Consider the following 14,055-nt stretch of genomic DNA (forward strand, 5'->3'; position numbering starts at 1 on the left):
GAACTTGACTCAGTCTACCCAGGAAGCCACCTTAGAGAGCAGTGGAAAGGTGTGATGCATCTGCAGTAGCTTGTATTGCTGACATGCCATATTGCAGCAATCTGTACTAGCTGGAATTTTGAAAGCACTGAAAGCCTCATACCCTTGTATCTCATGTTCCTGTAGAGCAGCTAAAAAGGGTGAAAGTATGAATAACTAGAATGAAGTTGGGAAAGAATCTGTCCCAGGGTGAGACAGAATTTTCTAGTCATGGGAGAAAACATTACTCATGGATGCTGCTATGTGAGGGCTCAGCCTTGGACAGGAATCCAGGAACACTTCTAAACCACTGGGTGAATCAGTAAATTGTGAGCATGTTATCTTCCACCAAAAGAGAAAGATCTGGCTGCAAACTCTTCAAAACAGTGTCTTCTACCTACCAGCATCACCTGTCTTGTTCAGGCTCAGTCAAATGTTCTTTACTTATAAGCTGATCATGCCCAAGCACCAGGCTATCTTCCAAGATAAATATAAAAGCCTAATCCCAGGAAATTCAATTGCAAAACTCCCATTGGCTGAATGGGACCCTCAGAGCAGTTTCCTTCTATCCCCAGGGCAGATCTGGGCTCAGCTGAGATGATGAAATCCACACATTTTATACAAAGCTTCACATTTATCTGATGGATCTGAGAACAAATTTTTTCCTCTTGTTTTATAACTAAGATAATTAACCTGCCAAAAGCCAGGTGTCCTAAGCAATCTGTCTTAATACTTAAACATTAGGCTACATTTCTTTATGCATTAACTTTATCATAGACATAGTTTTTGTTTAAAAGCATTGCTTTCATACATTCCCCATGCTGAAATCTCTTTGATTTATACAGAGAAAGGTCTCCCTCATGTGGAAATGTTTCTAGCAGAAATAAAACAAAAGTCAAATTTTGTCTTTTGATAACCTTTTTGTTGTTCAGAGACTTGGGAATTCACTGTGGACAAGGTTCATTGCACAGCTGCTTTTTCTATCTTCTTTTCATATGAACTTTTACTATGGCACCTATTTCAAAATTTCCACTATCTTAGTCAAAGTAACTTTTTGAACAGAGATATAACCAAAATACTTTGACCCAGATCCTGTCAGACTTTAGTAGAAATTAATCTATACAGAATTCAATATTTGCAAAAGATGCATCATTTTCTTATGAAGAATTAGCTTTTCTAAAGATGCCTCCATTATTATTATGCTTTTGAATACTATTCTCAAGTCTCTTACATACATGCATGCATATGCAAAGATTTGTGCAAGTTCATTACGCTGCAAGATCAGAGTCTAAAGTTGTAATTGGCAGTGAAAGTCTGTATTGGTTTTTAAATTTACCATAAATTTTACAGATTAGTCACCTGCTGTAAAGAGACTTGGTAGTTCTATGCTTTGTTTATATAATTGCCAGATTTAAAGACAGTTAATCAAAAATGACGTTAATCTGGAAATATCTGATAATGTATCAATCATATATTTATGGTAACATTACTCTTAAATCCACTTTACAGTAAATTCTCAAAGAACATGGGGAAGCCGGTTTTGATTGTCCCAGCTTTAAAATCTTGGCTGCCTGACACATTTATCTTTATTGTGCTCAATATTTCAAAAGAGTATACTTATGCCTAGGCCACATGATCGAGACTTTCCTTTTTGACATTTTGGATTGCTGTAGATTTATTTTGTATGAGACAGAAGAGGACTAACATATTTTAATCAGTTCATAACTAACTGCATTATATTTGCCAAATTATCATTTGAATGGGAATCTTAAATTATACAAATGTAACCTTTAAATTTTTTCAGAAACAATCTATATTCAAACTGAAATTTTCCTTTTTTTGTCTCCTTATGGCTGATGTGGCTTCAGTTTGTTCCCGCTCAAAATCTTCCTTTTCTGTCTCAGACAGCTACATTGGAGAACTCTGTACAATCCTTTATGCTTCAACTTTCTTCTGTTCTGACAAAGGAACATTCAGCTTTGAAGTAAGTGAAATTTTTCAGTTGCAATCTTCTTGCCAGAAGAAATACAGGTTCAGGTTGATAGCAATTTGTGAATTAGCATATTTTTCTAATTAAATATGTCAATTTGTCATTTTGAAATGACATTTGTTACTAAATTTACTTCAGTTTAAATTAAGTAAAATCAAAATGAAATAGAAGTGTTCATATAAAATAATATCTTAAATATTTCGAACAACATTTTCTGACTCGATTTCAGTTAGCTTAAGGGGAAAAAAGAAAAGAAGTAATAATAATAAAAAACTTGGGTTGATAAGAACCAAATTTGTGTTGTTTTCTTCAATTTAATCAGAAAAAGAAAAAAAATGTTTTAATTGATTAGACCGATCTGGTCAGAATCTACAAAAAGCCTGAACTGGTAACAAGAAGCTATGTTCATAGGCATGTAGTAATGTATCACAACTGCCTGGTTCGAAAATTAACAACACAGGCTCTAAATAAGCTACAAGCGCATACGGTCCCATGGTTTTATTTAGGTAAACTGTGCAGTATTTTTTCCCCATCTCGCAGAAAACTATCAAGTAATCTTTGCACAGGTTTTCAGTCACTCTTCATCATTAGAGGTAATGATTATTTCCATAATTTTTATTGGACCATCTTTGGGTTGCCACACTGAAAATAACTAATAAGAACACGTGGTTAGCATTTTTGGACCATCTTTCTTCACTTACTATGGCTTACTTTGGACATAAATTATTTCCCTCAATGTAAGAACAATTTTATAGAACAGCTGAAATTATTGCAATTGCACCATTCTGCAAAGAACATGGCTCTTTCTCCCAACCCAGAGTTCTTAGGGCTACGAGTCAAATTAGGAGAGAACAAATCTTTAAAATTGCATGATACATAATGAGAGTTAAACATACATCAGAGTAAAAGGTAAAGGTGTAATTCATGCATGCATCTCAAGTTCACAATACCCCAAGAAGCAAAAGATCTCCCCCTGGGCTTTAATCTTGAATCTTGTGCCTGGAAAAGTAGATTCAAGTCATAGTAAAAAGGATTACATTGAATTTAGCAAGTTAAAAGTATAATATAGAAACTGCAGAATAAAAATGAATCAGATTCTTAATAGCAGATACTGTATTTCTTTCTAATAGTTTAAATTTATTCACAAAGCATAATCCAAACATGTCTTTTTTAAAAAGAGAGATTCAAAGGTGTGTTTTTCCCACTCAATCACTTTCATTTCACAACATTTCACAAATAAAAAAACAACCTGTAAAATGTTTCAACTTCAACACAGTATCTTGGAACTTGTTCTTCCAAAACATTGGCTTTTGTAGCTGTTACTTAAAAACACATTATTTATACAATAATAATTAAAAAACCCTAAAAGTGATTTGTTTTCCTATGATGTGACATCGTTGCACAGAAAGGCATGAACTAGGTTGACATTTCAAGTTCCCATCCTGTTCATATGCCATTGTGAAGGATCCACAGTTTTACTGAATATATAAGCCTTTACTCAACAGGAAAGCTTTCTGGTTTGGTTTACGCCCCAAGAAATTGTACAGCATATCCATCCCATCCAAAGATCCTCCAGGTTTCAAGATAAGATTTCTGTATTTCATTCCAGCCTGATAAAAAAACAAAGCAGAACAATATTTCCTGTTTATGCAAAGTATCTAAATCAATAGAAAAAAGAAAATATAATCCATTGAATATAGGAGGAAGCATACTGTTCTTCCAACACTACCTCCATACTGAGAACCAACTACCAATGAGTATCAGAGAGACAAACCAGGGTGTTTGTACAGGGAGGACTCATCAATTTCTGGAGAGGAACCATATCTCATGTGGCCTTATATGGCAGAATGCTATTCAACTAGGCATGCAAAGGGCAAATTTTGTGCAAGTCCCAGGGAGATGGGCAAAGTGAAGGCACAACACTACTCACCTCCATTTAAGTATAGGGAGATGTACAGAACATCTCCAGAAGGTGACTCTATTTTACATCTGCCCTCCCATGGAGGTAATGGAAGAAGTCCAGGGTGTGTGGGATGAGGGCATCTAGGAACTGAGGCAGTGCCCTGGAACTGTGGACTGACTGAAGAATGTGGACTGGGTAGCCACACTCTGGAAATGAACCCAGAGCTAGTATGGCATGAAGAGAAAGACAGAGACAGACAGATAGAGCGAGATGGATATGGCCCTCGACAGGTCCCCAAAGCTCATTAAGTGGCCTTCCAGCCAAAATAATTGCCCAACCCTGCTTTAAAACACTGTACTAATTGATGCATTCTGAAAGAACAGGCCCTGAAGATTACCTAAACATGTCTTACTGTGTTCACATTCCTTGAATCTACCTAGAATATTTTAAGCAGCAAGGGGTTTTTCTGTGATATCTTTTACTGGACAAACTGTCCTAAGTTCTCTGTCAATGACACAGCTGGCCTATCATAAATACCCCTTGCCTCCCATATATTTTCTGGACCATCATGGCGAAACAACACTGAAACCCTGCCAGCATATTTTGGACCCTGAGATATGAAGTGAAAGAATTATTCTGCATGTGTAGTTCTGGGATAACTTTGGCTTCTGACTAAAAAAATAAGACAAGGTGTTATCTATTTTCAGGCCTACAAAACTTCCTAATTGTTGTCTTGTGAAACCAAGTAAAGATCCTGTTTATTGTCTGAATTCAAAGGTCTGAATTTCAGAAATTCTGAGGTTATCTTTGAAAGAAACTTACACATTCTTATCCTGTTTTTCAACCACCTTTCAAACCTATTTCCTGAGCAAAGACCAAGTAAATGGGTATTCTATAGTGGTTTCAAGAGAGGTTGGGGCAGCGGTAGAAATTATTTCTACTGATCTGTGGGGGAGAAGGTTTAAACCAGAGGTGCTCAACCTTGGTTTATGAGTCAGATCTGACCTGCGTAGCCATGCCATCTGGTCTACAGGGGTCCCTATGGACCTGAAAATTTGGCAAGAAGGGGAGGGGGGTAGAGGTGGCAGCATTTGCTGTTCCCTTGTTGTCATATTTCCCATCAGTGGGAGGCTTGAGGGCTGGACAGCATGCTAGATCAGTATGTGAAAGTGGCTCAGGGTACAATCCTACAGGGCAGGGCCGAGCAGAGGCAGCACGGAGCTCCAGTTGAGTGGTGCAGACACTAAGGATGCAGCATGGAGTCCCAAATCATGTGGTGTGGGGCTGAGGGAGGCAGTGCAGGGCCCCAGTCTGATGGTATGGCGACAAGAGAGGCAGCGCAGGGCTGAGGGAGGCAGCATGGGGCTCAATCCAGTGGTAGGCTAAGTGGAGGCAGTGCAGGGCCTCATCCAGCCTGCAAACAGGCCCCACACCACTCATTCAGCCCACCCACCAAAAGGTTAACCACTGGCTTAGCCCCATTATCCATGCAACTGAGAACTACTACATAGCTATCTACGATGTTATTCAGGTATGGCTTCTCTTCCCCTGGAAAGAAAAAAGGGGTAGCAACTCCTGCTCTCACTACCAAATGAATAATGTTTCAGTTTTAAAACCCTGGAAACTATACTGCAGCTATGCAAGCTTACCAACTGCTTTGGCTGATGTCTTGCTGAAGTGTAAATTTGATCAAGCACTGCTTATATTTCACTATTTGTATTAATCTCCTGAAGTTTAGTAGAGTCTGGAGCTTTTACCATTGTGAGATTAAAGTGTAATTTGAATAACAGCAGCCTGTGGTGTCTGTGGAACAGATCTTCCACTACCTCACAAACAGCCACATCTCCCAGTTCTTGGGAGAACAGAGATTCCTCCAGACAGTTTGTAGCGATGGAAAAATCTACCAATTACTAAAGCTATACACAGAAGTCTTATGAGCAATCATTAAAAATACAATCTCTGAAGCTGAAGCAGCTTTTGTAATTGTTACTCAGGCAGGGAAAGAGCTTTCATTCTGACAGGAAAAGGTAAGAAGAGGTAAGCCAAGGTTTAAAAAAACATTTCTTGCAATATGCTAGTATCTTCTTTCTTGTCATGAATTCCTGAAAAATTTGAATCTAGGTGTAATGATGTGTACAAGAAAAAAAAGACAAAACATCCTTGTTTATGGGAAGTTGTTCTTGGCACAATATCTCTAGAGAACAATAACAAAGGACAGCAGGCTAAACAGATCTATTCTGAGGCATGAGGCTGTTTTAAGAAAAGGTCTGCTCTAAGTAGCTCTCACACAGAGGGAATCCCTCTATAAAGTTACATGAACAACTGAATAAAGATGCCTCATGCTATAGTGAAAACCATTTTTCCCTCTATTTTAGTTTATAGAGAAATTTTGCAGGAGGCCTCCCTAGATAAAGGCACCAGGAGTCAATGTAGTTGAAATACAGTGACTATCTATTTACTAGTAGCTTAAATAACTGGGCAGATGGATCAGTTTTAAACCTCTCATTTACAGACATAAAAGCCCTAAATAAAAATCAAAAGATGCTTTCATTCTTAGTGGTATGTAGACATCCCAGAGCAAATGGGAAGTGAGGTTTGTGAGATTTTGAATAGTCCAAAGCCCTAAACTAGCCTTTAAATACACTCAGAAAATGAACTGTATCTATGTGAGGAGGGTGCCCAAGGAACAGAATGAAAGCCCTAGGTAATACAGGAAGTCTGGCTCAATGTGCTCCTCCTCTCAGCCTCTACATCAGATCTGGCTATATGCACCTTTACCCTTGCTCCTCCAAGGACTCTTCTCCCTTAACTCTTCCTGGCTAGAGCTGTGTGTGCAGTAGGGGAGGAGGCACATATTGCAGCCCTTCCTCCTCTTAAAAATAGGGAAGACAGCTCTATGAATTCTTCACCCTTTCCCCAGTTCCCAGGTTGAGTGATATGCCAGGGCAGGGGGGAACATGGAAAACAATCTAGAAGTAGAGAACAGGGAAGTGGAATGACCTGGAGTGGCTTGTGCTCTTTCTGTCCCCTCCTCCTCCCTTTCCTATAAGCCTGATTTCCAGTTACTGAGGGGAGGGGAAGACAGAGACCTCTGCCTGCTTCCTCAGCAGTCCTAGTCAGCTGCTGTACGGCAAGATGTGGGCAAGTGAGGCATAGCAAGCAATCACATGGGATTTATCCAAGCAGGACTGGAATTTGTATAAGGGCTAAAGCTTATACCACTGAGAGACAGACTTCACTTCAGTCTAAATACTATTTCCTTGCAAAAGAAAAATATTGCCTGAGCTGACAACATGGTTAATCATGGGTCTGCCTAACAACTGTCCTTCCTTCCTGCTCTGTACAAAAGAGGTCATGTGGGCAGAAAGGGGTAAATGCACACTCTATAGCAAATCTATAATTTAAGCTTCAAAGCCATTTTAGAGAAGATGCTCAAAACCAAACCATAAATGCTTGAACTGGTCTCATGGAGTAATTACTTATATTATGTTGCAAAACGGGAGGCTCTGAATAGATTAAATTTTCTAAGATGGGTGGTAAGCAGAAAATGAAACAGATAAAGTGCTAGTATCATAGCACTTTTTGCAGAAGCAGAATATACGTTAGCTCTTGTGATGAGACATTTTTCATAAAGTGCCACAAGAAAGAAAATGAAAGCAATTCAATACCATTTAGAAGCCTTATGCAAGTGTTGTAAAATAGTTTAAAATATGTAACTTTAGTTACGGTAGTGTAAGAGTAATGTTGTAGCTATGATGGTCCAGAAATTATGCAAAAGTCAAGGATTTATTAGGGTGACTATATCATTGGGATTAAATTAGACAAGGCATTAGGCTAGGCATTCTTCGTTATGTCTCTGATCACAGGAAGCCAGGCTTCCCCTGACCAGAGACCTGATGCAGGAATGCCTTGTATTTCAAAGCCTGCCTAACCTTGGACCAACTACATAGTTGGTCCAATAAAATATATCACCCTTAGAAATTTCTGTCTCTTGCATAACTTTAGTTAAGAATTGTGTAAATACAACAGCCCTAAAAACCCCCACATGTGATTTTTTACTATCATGTTAATCATTTGTTAACAATTTTCCCTGCTGTCGTGGATGTGGCCTAAGATGTTAAAATCAACTGGTTGTACAGATTATAATAAAACTAGTTTTGGAAACTATATTATAGCTAATTTGGAAGTACAAATATTCTCCACTAACAGAAGGTGCTCAAAAACCAAGTTCCTATCTTACCTTTGGATTCATTATTCCTTCTTGTTTAAAGCAGCTATAAAAAATATCCATGGAAAAAACTTCACTCCAGAGGTATCCATAGTATTGGCCATCATATCCACCTGCTAAATGTCCAAAAGTAGCTGGCATGTTTGTTCCTTAAAAAGTAGTAGAGAAACCAACCAGTTAAAGTCATGTATATTCATCCCTGCACAAGACTGCTGCAGACTTAGGGTAACATTAATGCACCAGTTTGGAATATACTCCAACTGTACTAGGGTTTTTTTTCTGATGGAATAATATTAATGGACCTTTTAATCTTATTACAAAGTAATTATTTCAATTTCATTAAGTGAATTTCTTTTTTGAATAGCATTACTTTTATTTGCTATGACAAAACCTACTGCAAAGGTACTGTATGATTATTTGAAGCATTCAGGTATGCTGCATAAAGTTTTACCAGGGGTGTACCAATATATCAGTTGGCTATCAGATCAGCACTGATAAAAGGAGAAATGATGTTATTGGCTATCAGCTTTTTTTGGTCGTTGTAGTTGATAATTATGGCCATGTACCTGGAGCACCCTGGCAAGCATGGTCTGGTCCCCATGCCCTGCCACCAACTTGAGCCTGCAGCAGAATACAGGCCCTAGCAAGCAGTGGTGGAGGGAGGAGGCCAGGGAGTGCTGCATCCAGGTACTAAAGGACCATTACCAGCTTTTGTTGGCATGGCAGAGCTGTGCATGCAGCAGGAGCTTGAGTACCAGGGCTGCTGTGGAGATGTTGAGCTTCGCATGGGTGGGGTAAGGTGCTGTGCAAGGGACATTCTGCTCTGCTGGGCACTGGGCGCCTTGGCAAAAACAACTTCTCCCTGATAGTGGTGGGAGCTCGGCTGTCTGGGACCTGCTGATGCTGAGACAGTGGTGTGCTCTGAGGCTCCAAACACACCTGGTGCTGCTGTCCATGCAAGGGTCCAACCCGCCTACCCAGGATGGCAGCATAGGCTGTGCAGGGGGCAGGCCTGCGGGTAGGTGCCATGGGTGAGGGGGCAATGTGCATGGGAATAAGTCAGTCACCGCCTTCCTTATTGAGGACCAGAGCAGACAGGAGGCGTGTGTGTGTGTTATAAATGAAAAACAAACAAAAAAAGGTTTATTTATGTCAGTAGTTTAAAATGCCTTGCACTATTACTAAATATCGGTTATTGGATCAGGCTTGGATGATATAATTAGTTAATTATTGGCTTTTGGCATTGGCCACGAAAATCTTTATCAGTGCACCCCTAAGTTTTAAGTTTACATACCTGGAGTTGCAGGAATTCCTAAAATCTCCACGCAATACCTGGCATATTCATCTGCTGGGTCAAAAGAAGGCTTTGTGTGAAGAGACTGGTCGACTTTGCTCAAGACAATCTGACGAAGGGTTAAAAGACCTAATGGTATAAGAACATTTATTATTCAATGATGAGTTTTTATGGCATCTTCCATCCAAGAATCTTAACATGCATAAAAAATATGTGTGAATTAGGCCACTGAGGTAAGAAACCATTGTTTTTATTTTAACTGCTCTTCTACTTGACTGAAACAAGTAGTTAAAAATTTGAGAGGCTTATTATTATTAAAGGATTTGCTATTACAATCTCCATCTTCTTAAATTGTGTTCTTGAAAACAATTAAGACATCAGCCATTTTTAGTTTCAGTTTCAGCATTTAAACATAGTTTTTGTAATCATTCCAAAAGTATAAACTTTCTTTTCTATATGTTTACCTATCAGTTGTAATTACAGAAGCAGTACATACACATTTAAGGATGAACAAAAATACAAGGGGACTGTGTTCATTCTGTTTTACACAGAATATTGGCTTTATACTTTCCATCCACCATTCTGGATGTTGGAATCCTCTGGATAAAGGTCCGAGGGGAGATGAGCAGGAGTGATGTCACAGTGGGTATCTGCTACAAGCCACCAGACCAGGAGGAAGAGGCAGACAAGACCTTCTTTAAACCACTAGCAGAAGTTTCCAAATCACAGGACTTTGTTCTCACAGGGACTTGAATTACCAAGACACCTGCTGAGAGGGAAACACAGCAGTGTCCAGGCAGTCCAACAAGTTCTTGGAGTGTTTTGGGGATAACTTTGGGTACAGTGGCCAACTAGGGACAAAGCTCTTTTCGACTTGCTGCTCACAAGCTGGGAGGAATTGGTTGAGAATGTGAAGGTGGAAGGTAACTTGGGTGAAAGTAACCATGAAATGATAGAGTTCAAGATTCTAAGAGGAGAGACTCAGAATAAAGACACCAGATTTCAGGAAAGTAGACATTAACAAACTCAGTAAACTCATAAGTAAGATCCCTTGGGAGGTAAGTGGGAGGGAGAAAGTCGTTTAGGAGAGCTGGCTGTACTTTAAGGAGGTTATACTAAGGGTGCAGAAACAAGATATCCAGAAGTGACAGAAGATTGGAAAGTGCAGCAGAAGACTGACTTGGCTAAAACACTGTCTCTTCAATGTGTTGAAACTCGAAAAGGCATCCTACAAAAATAGAAATTTAGTCATATATAAGAGTATTGCATGGGCATATAGGGAGAAAAATCAGGAAGCCCAAAGCATAATTTGAGGTGCAACTGGCAAGGATGTAAAAGGCAATAAAAAGAGATTTTACAAGTATGTCAGAAGTAATGTGTGTCCCTTACTAAATGCAGAAGGCAGCCTACTTAGAGATAATGCAGAGAAAACTGAAGTATTTAATATTCATTTGAATTGTACATGAATAAAGTCAGCCATAAGATGAGGAGGACAATTCGCAGCAAAGATAGGGACTGGTAAACAGCCTAGAGCAGTGGTAAAACAGGTTATGGATCAGAATGTAAGTAGACCATACTGGGTCAGACCAATGGTTCACCTACTCTGGTATTCTATCTCCGATAGCGGCAGGGGTGGGCGTTATACACAGACAGCATCAAACTGGATCTCAGTAGAGTGATCTATCCCCTATTCAATACCCTCTGTGGCATCCACCGTTTATTGGATTAAAGAGGCCGGAGGAAAATCTCCATTTTGTTCAGTAGTCATCAGATAGATCTATCATCCATGCATTTATTTAGTTTCTTTCCAAACCTGATTATGCTATTTGCCTCCACCACCTCCTGTGACAATAAATTCCACAAGTTAACTACATATAAACTACCTTCTTTGGTTAGTTTTAAATCCGTTACCTACCAATTTCAGCAGGTGCCTGCCTCCTACTGCTAGTGTTCTGGGACTTGGTGAACAACAGTTCCCTGTTCATTTTGCCCACACACTTCATGATTTTCTAGTCTTCTGCTCTGTCATATCCCCCCTTGGCTGCCTTCTTTCCAAACTGAAGAGTGTTGGCCGTTTTAGTCTTTCCTTGTATAGCAATTGCTCTAGGCCCCTGATCATTTTAGCTGCCCTTCCCTATACCTTTTCTAATTCTACTAGTTTCTTTTTGAGACGAGAAGCTTAAAAGAAGCATAATTAAGAGAAGCTTGATGCTTTTAAGTTGTTATGTCTGGACAGCAAACATCCTAGAGAACTGAAAGAAGTGGCTGACACAATTTCAAAGCTATTGGCTACCATCTTTGAGAATTTGTGGATGTTGAGTGAGATCCCAGGTGACTCCAAAAGGGCAAATATAGTGTCCAATTTTAAGAAAGGGAAGAAGGGAGATCTGGGGAATTATTGGCTAGTTAACCTGACCTCAATACCTGGAAAAATTATGTTCATTCAAGAATCTCTTTTAAAGCACCTAGAGAACAAGGTGATCAGGAATAGCCACATAGATATACAAGAACAAGTCAAGCCTGACCAACCTAATTTCCATCTATAAGTGACAGGTTCTGTGGATGGGGGAGAGGTATGGATGTGATATGCTTTTATTTTAGCACGCCTCTTGACACAGTTTCCCATGTTATTCTCATTAATAAACTAAAGAAATATAGATGAGTCTCGTAAGCTTGATACATAACTGGTTGGATCAATGAGTAGTCATCAATGGTTCAATGCCTGTTTGGGAGGCAGTATCAAGTTAGGTTCCCCAAGGGTCTGTCCTGGGCCTTGATGGATAGAAAATGGTATTTAGAGGTTTGCTTTTGGGAACTGGCTTGTAAGTAAAGTAGACATGCGTTAAAATAATAGTCCAGGGCAACGGCAAGGGGTAAATGATTTCTAACAGCCTGTTTGTGACAAAGTTTCCTTCAAGGCCGACTGCATCTAAAACTAGCAGACACACAGGCTGAGAAATTGAAGACATGTACCATACTGTTCCATAACATAAGATAAGGTGGCATTAGGTCACAGCATCCAACTGCACAGCCCTTGGGATTTCCGGCTTTGGGGAACAGACCAAATTAGGAAAAAATGGTAAACAGTCCAAATTAGGATGTGTGCATGTGATGGGTTTGTGAAACAAAGAAATATACTGAGAGGACAAAGTGTGGACAGTATGATGACCACAGGGAGCCCAATCAAAGATGCCCAGAGATGAAGAGTCATCAGAGGGGGAGAAAGGGAGGGATTTCAGAGCAGCAAAGGGTCCCTGGGAAGGGAACTCGAGGCCACCACAGACAGAGGGCACACCACCAGCCTGTCTCACACACCCCACTGTGGGGGTGGAGAAGGAGGGGAAAGGGGGATTGGCCTTCGACTTCCAGGCTGCTGACATCTAATATTCAAGGGAGAACCTCAGAGTGAAGTTTGCATACTGTCCAGACGTACCTTCCCTATGTGACAGCTCTAGGACTGGTAGCTATAGAACTGTTTGCATTATTCTCATCTGGTATCACTGTGTATCAATAAAATTTGACTATTACCAAATAGAGAGGTCATGGTCAGTCTGAGGGCTTGGGTCCTCCCGGAACAAGGTATCTGCATCATAAATCCAGTGCCAACAAGCCTGATATTGTTTAATATCTTCATTAATCATTTGGAGGATAGGACTGAGTATACATTTAGCAAATTTGTGGATAATACCAGGTTTAATGGAGCTAAACACACTCTGGAGTATAGGGCTATAATTCAAAATGACCTGGAGGAACTGGAGGGAAAAAAATCAACTGGATGAAATTCATTAAGGGTAAGTGCAAAATCCTGTACTTAGAATGGAATAGCTGGTGCATGTATAAATGCAGGCTGGAAAATGATGGCAGTACCACAGAAAAGGACCCGCAGGGTTAGTGGACCAGAAGCTGAGTATGAGCCAACAGTGTGCTCTTGTTTAAAAAACAACACACTGGATTGTATTAACAATTTGTGAAAGAAGGGAAGTGATCTTTCTGCTGTTTGGCACTCATAAGGCCTCACCTGGAGTACTAGGTAGGTCCATTTTAGGGACCCAAACTTCAAAAAGGATATGGATAAATTAGAAAAATCCTATCAGAGAGCAACAAAAATAATTAGAAAAACTCTGTGGCCACAGATGACAAGACTAGGAATAATGGCCCCAAGGAGCAGAGGAAATTTAAGCTGGAAGAAATTTAAGAAGGACTTTCTTACCATGAGGGAGTTTAAGCACTGGAAGAGGCCACTTTGAGACATTTTAAAAAGTAGATTAGAAAGATGCTTGACTAGGATGGTATAGTCAGGGATGATTCTGTCTTGAGCATGGGGCTGGACTAGATTACCACCAAAGTTCCCTTCCAGACCTACTTTTCTATGATATGATTTTATGAAAGCAATGCTTAAAAATTACCTGTATTAGCTAGTCTAGAGGCAGCAAGTTTTTCAAGGAGGGTGTCTGAAACATGGCTCCCATCTTTATAATGTTTTGACATTTGTTGTAATGGTTCTTTTTCCCACACCCAGTTCTCAAACATCTGTGAAGGAACCTCTACAAAATCTGTTTCCACATTAGTTCCACTAAATCTTGCAAAGTCAGTCTAAAAAAAAAAAAAAAAAAAAAAAAAAA

At 39.6% G+C, this 14,055-nt stretch overlaps 1 protein-coding gene across 1 annotated transcript in view; it reads right to left on the minus strand.

Annotated features, from left to right (window-relative positions):
- Window positions 1-3,120: 3,120 nt before the first annotated feature.
- NLN (neurolysin) overlaps window positions 3,121-14,055 on the minus strand; it is a 75,953-nt gene continuing 65,018 nt past the window's right edge. Inside the window, exons 10-13 of the mRNA XM_019517779.1 lie at window positions 13,840-14,026; window positions 9,434-9,562; window positions 8,152-8,288; window positions 3,121-3,618 (exon numbers count right to left, since the gene is read on the minus strand). Of these exons, the coding sequence (XP_019373324.1) occupies window positions 3,484-3,618; window positions 8,152-8,288; window positions 9,434-9,562; window positions 13,840-14,026 (588 nt within the window). The 3' untranslated portion in view covers window positions 3,121-3,483. The remainder of the gene's footprint in view (window positions 3,619-8,151; window positions 8,289-9,433; window positions 9,563-13,839; window positions 14,027-14,055) is intronic.

Source organism: Gavialis gangeticus, unplaced genomic scaffold, assembly GCF_001723915.1.
Source record: "Gavialis gangeticus isolate Ggan-Ray unplaced genomic scaffold, GavGan_comp1, whole genome shotgun sequence".
NCBI classification, from domain to species: Eukaryota; Metazoa; Chordata; order Crocodylia; family Gavialidae; genus Gavialis; species Gavialis gangeticus.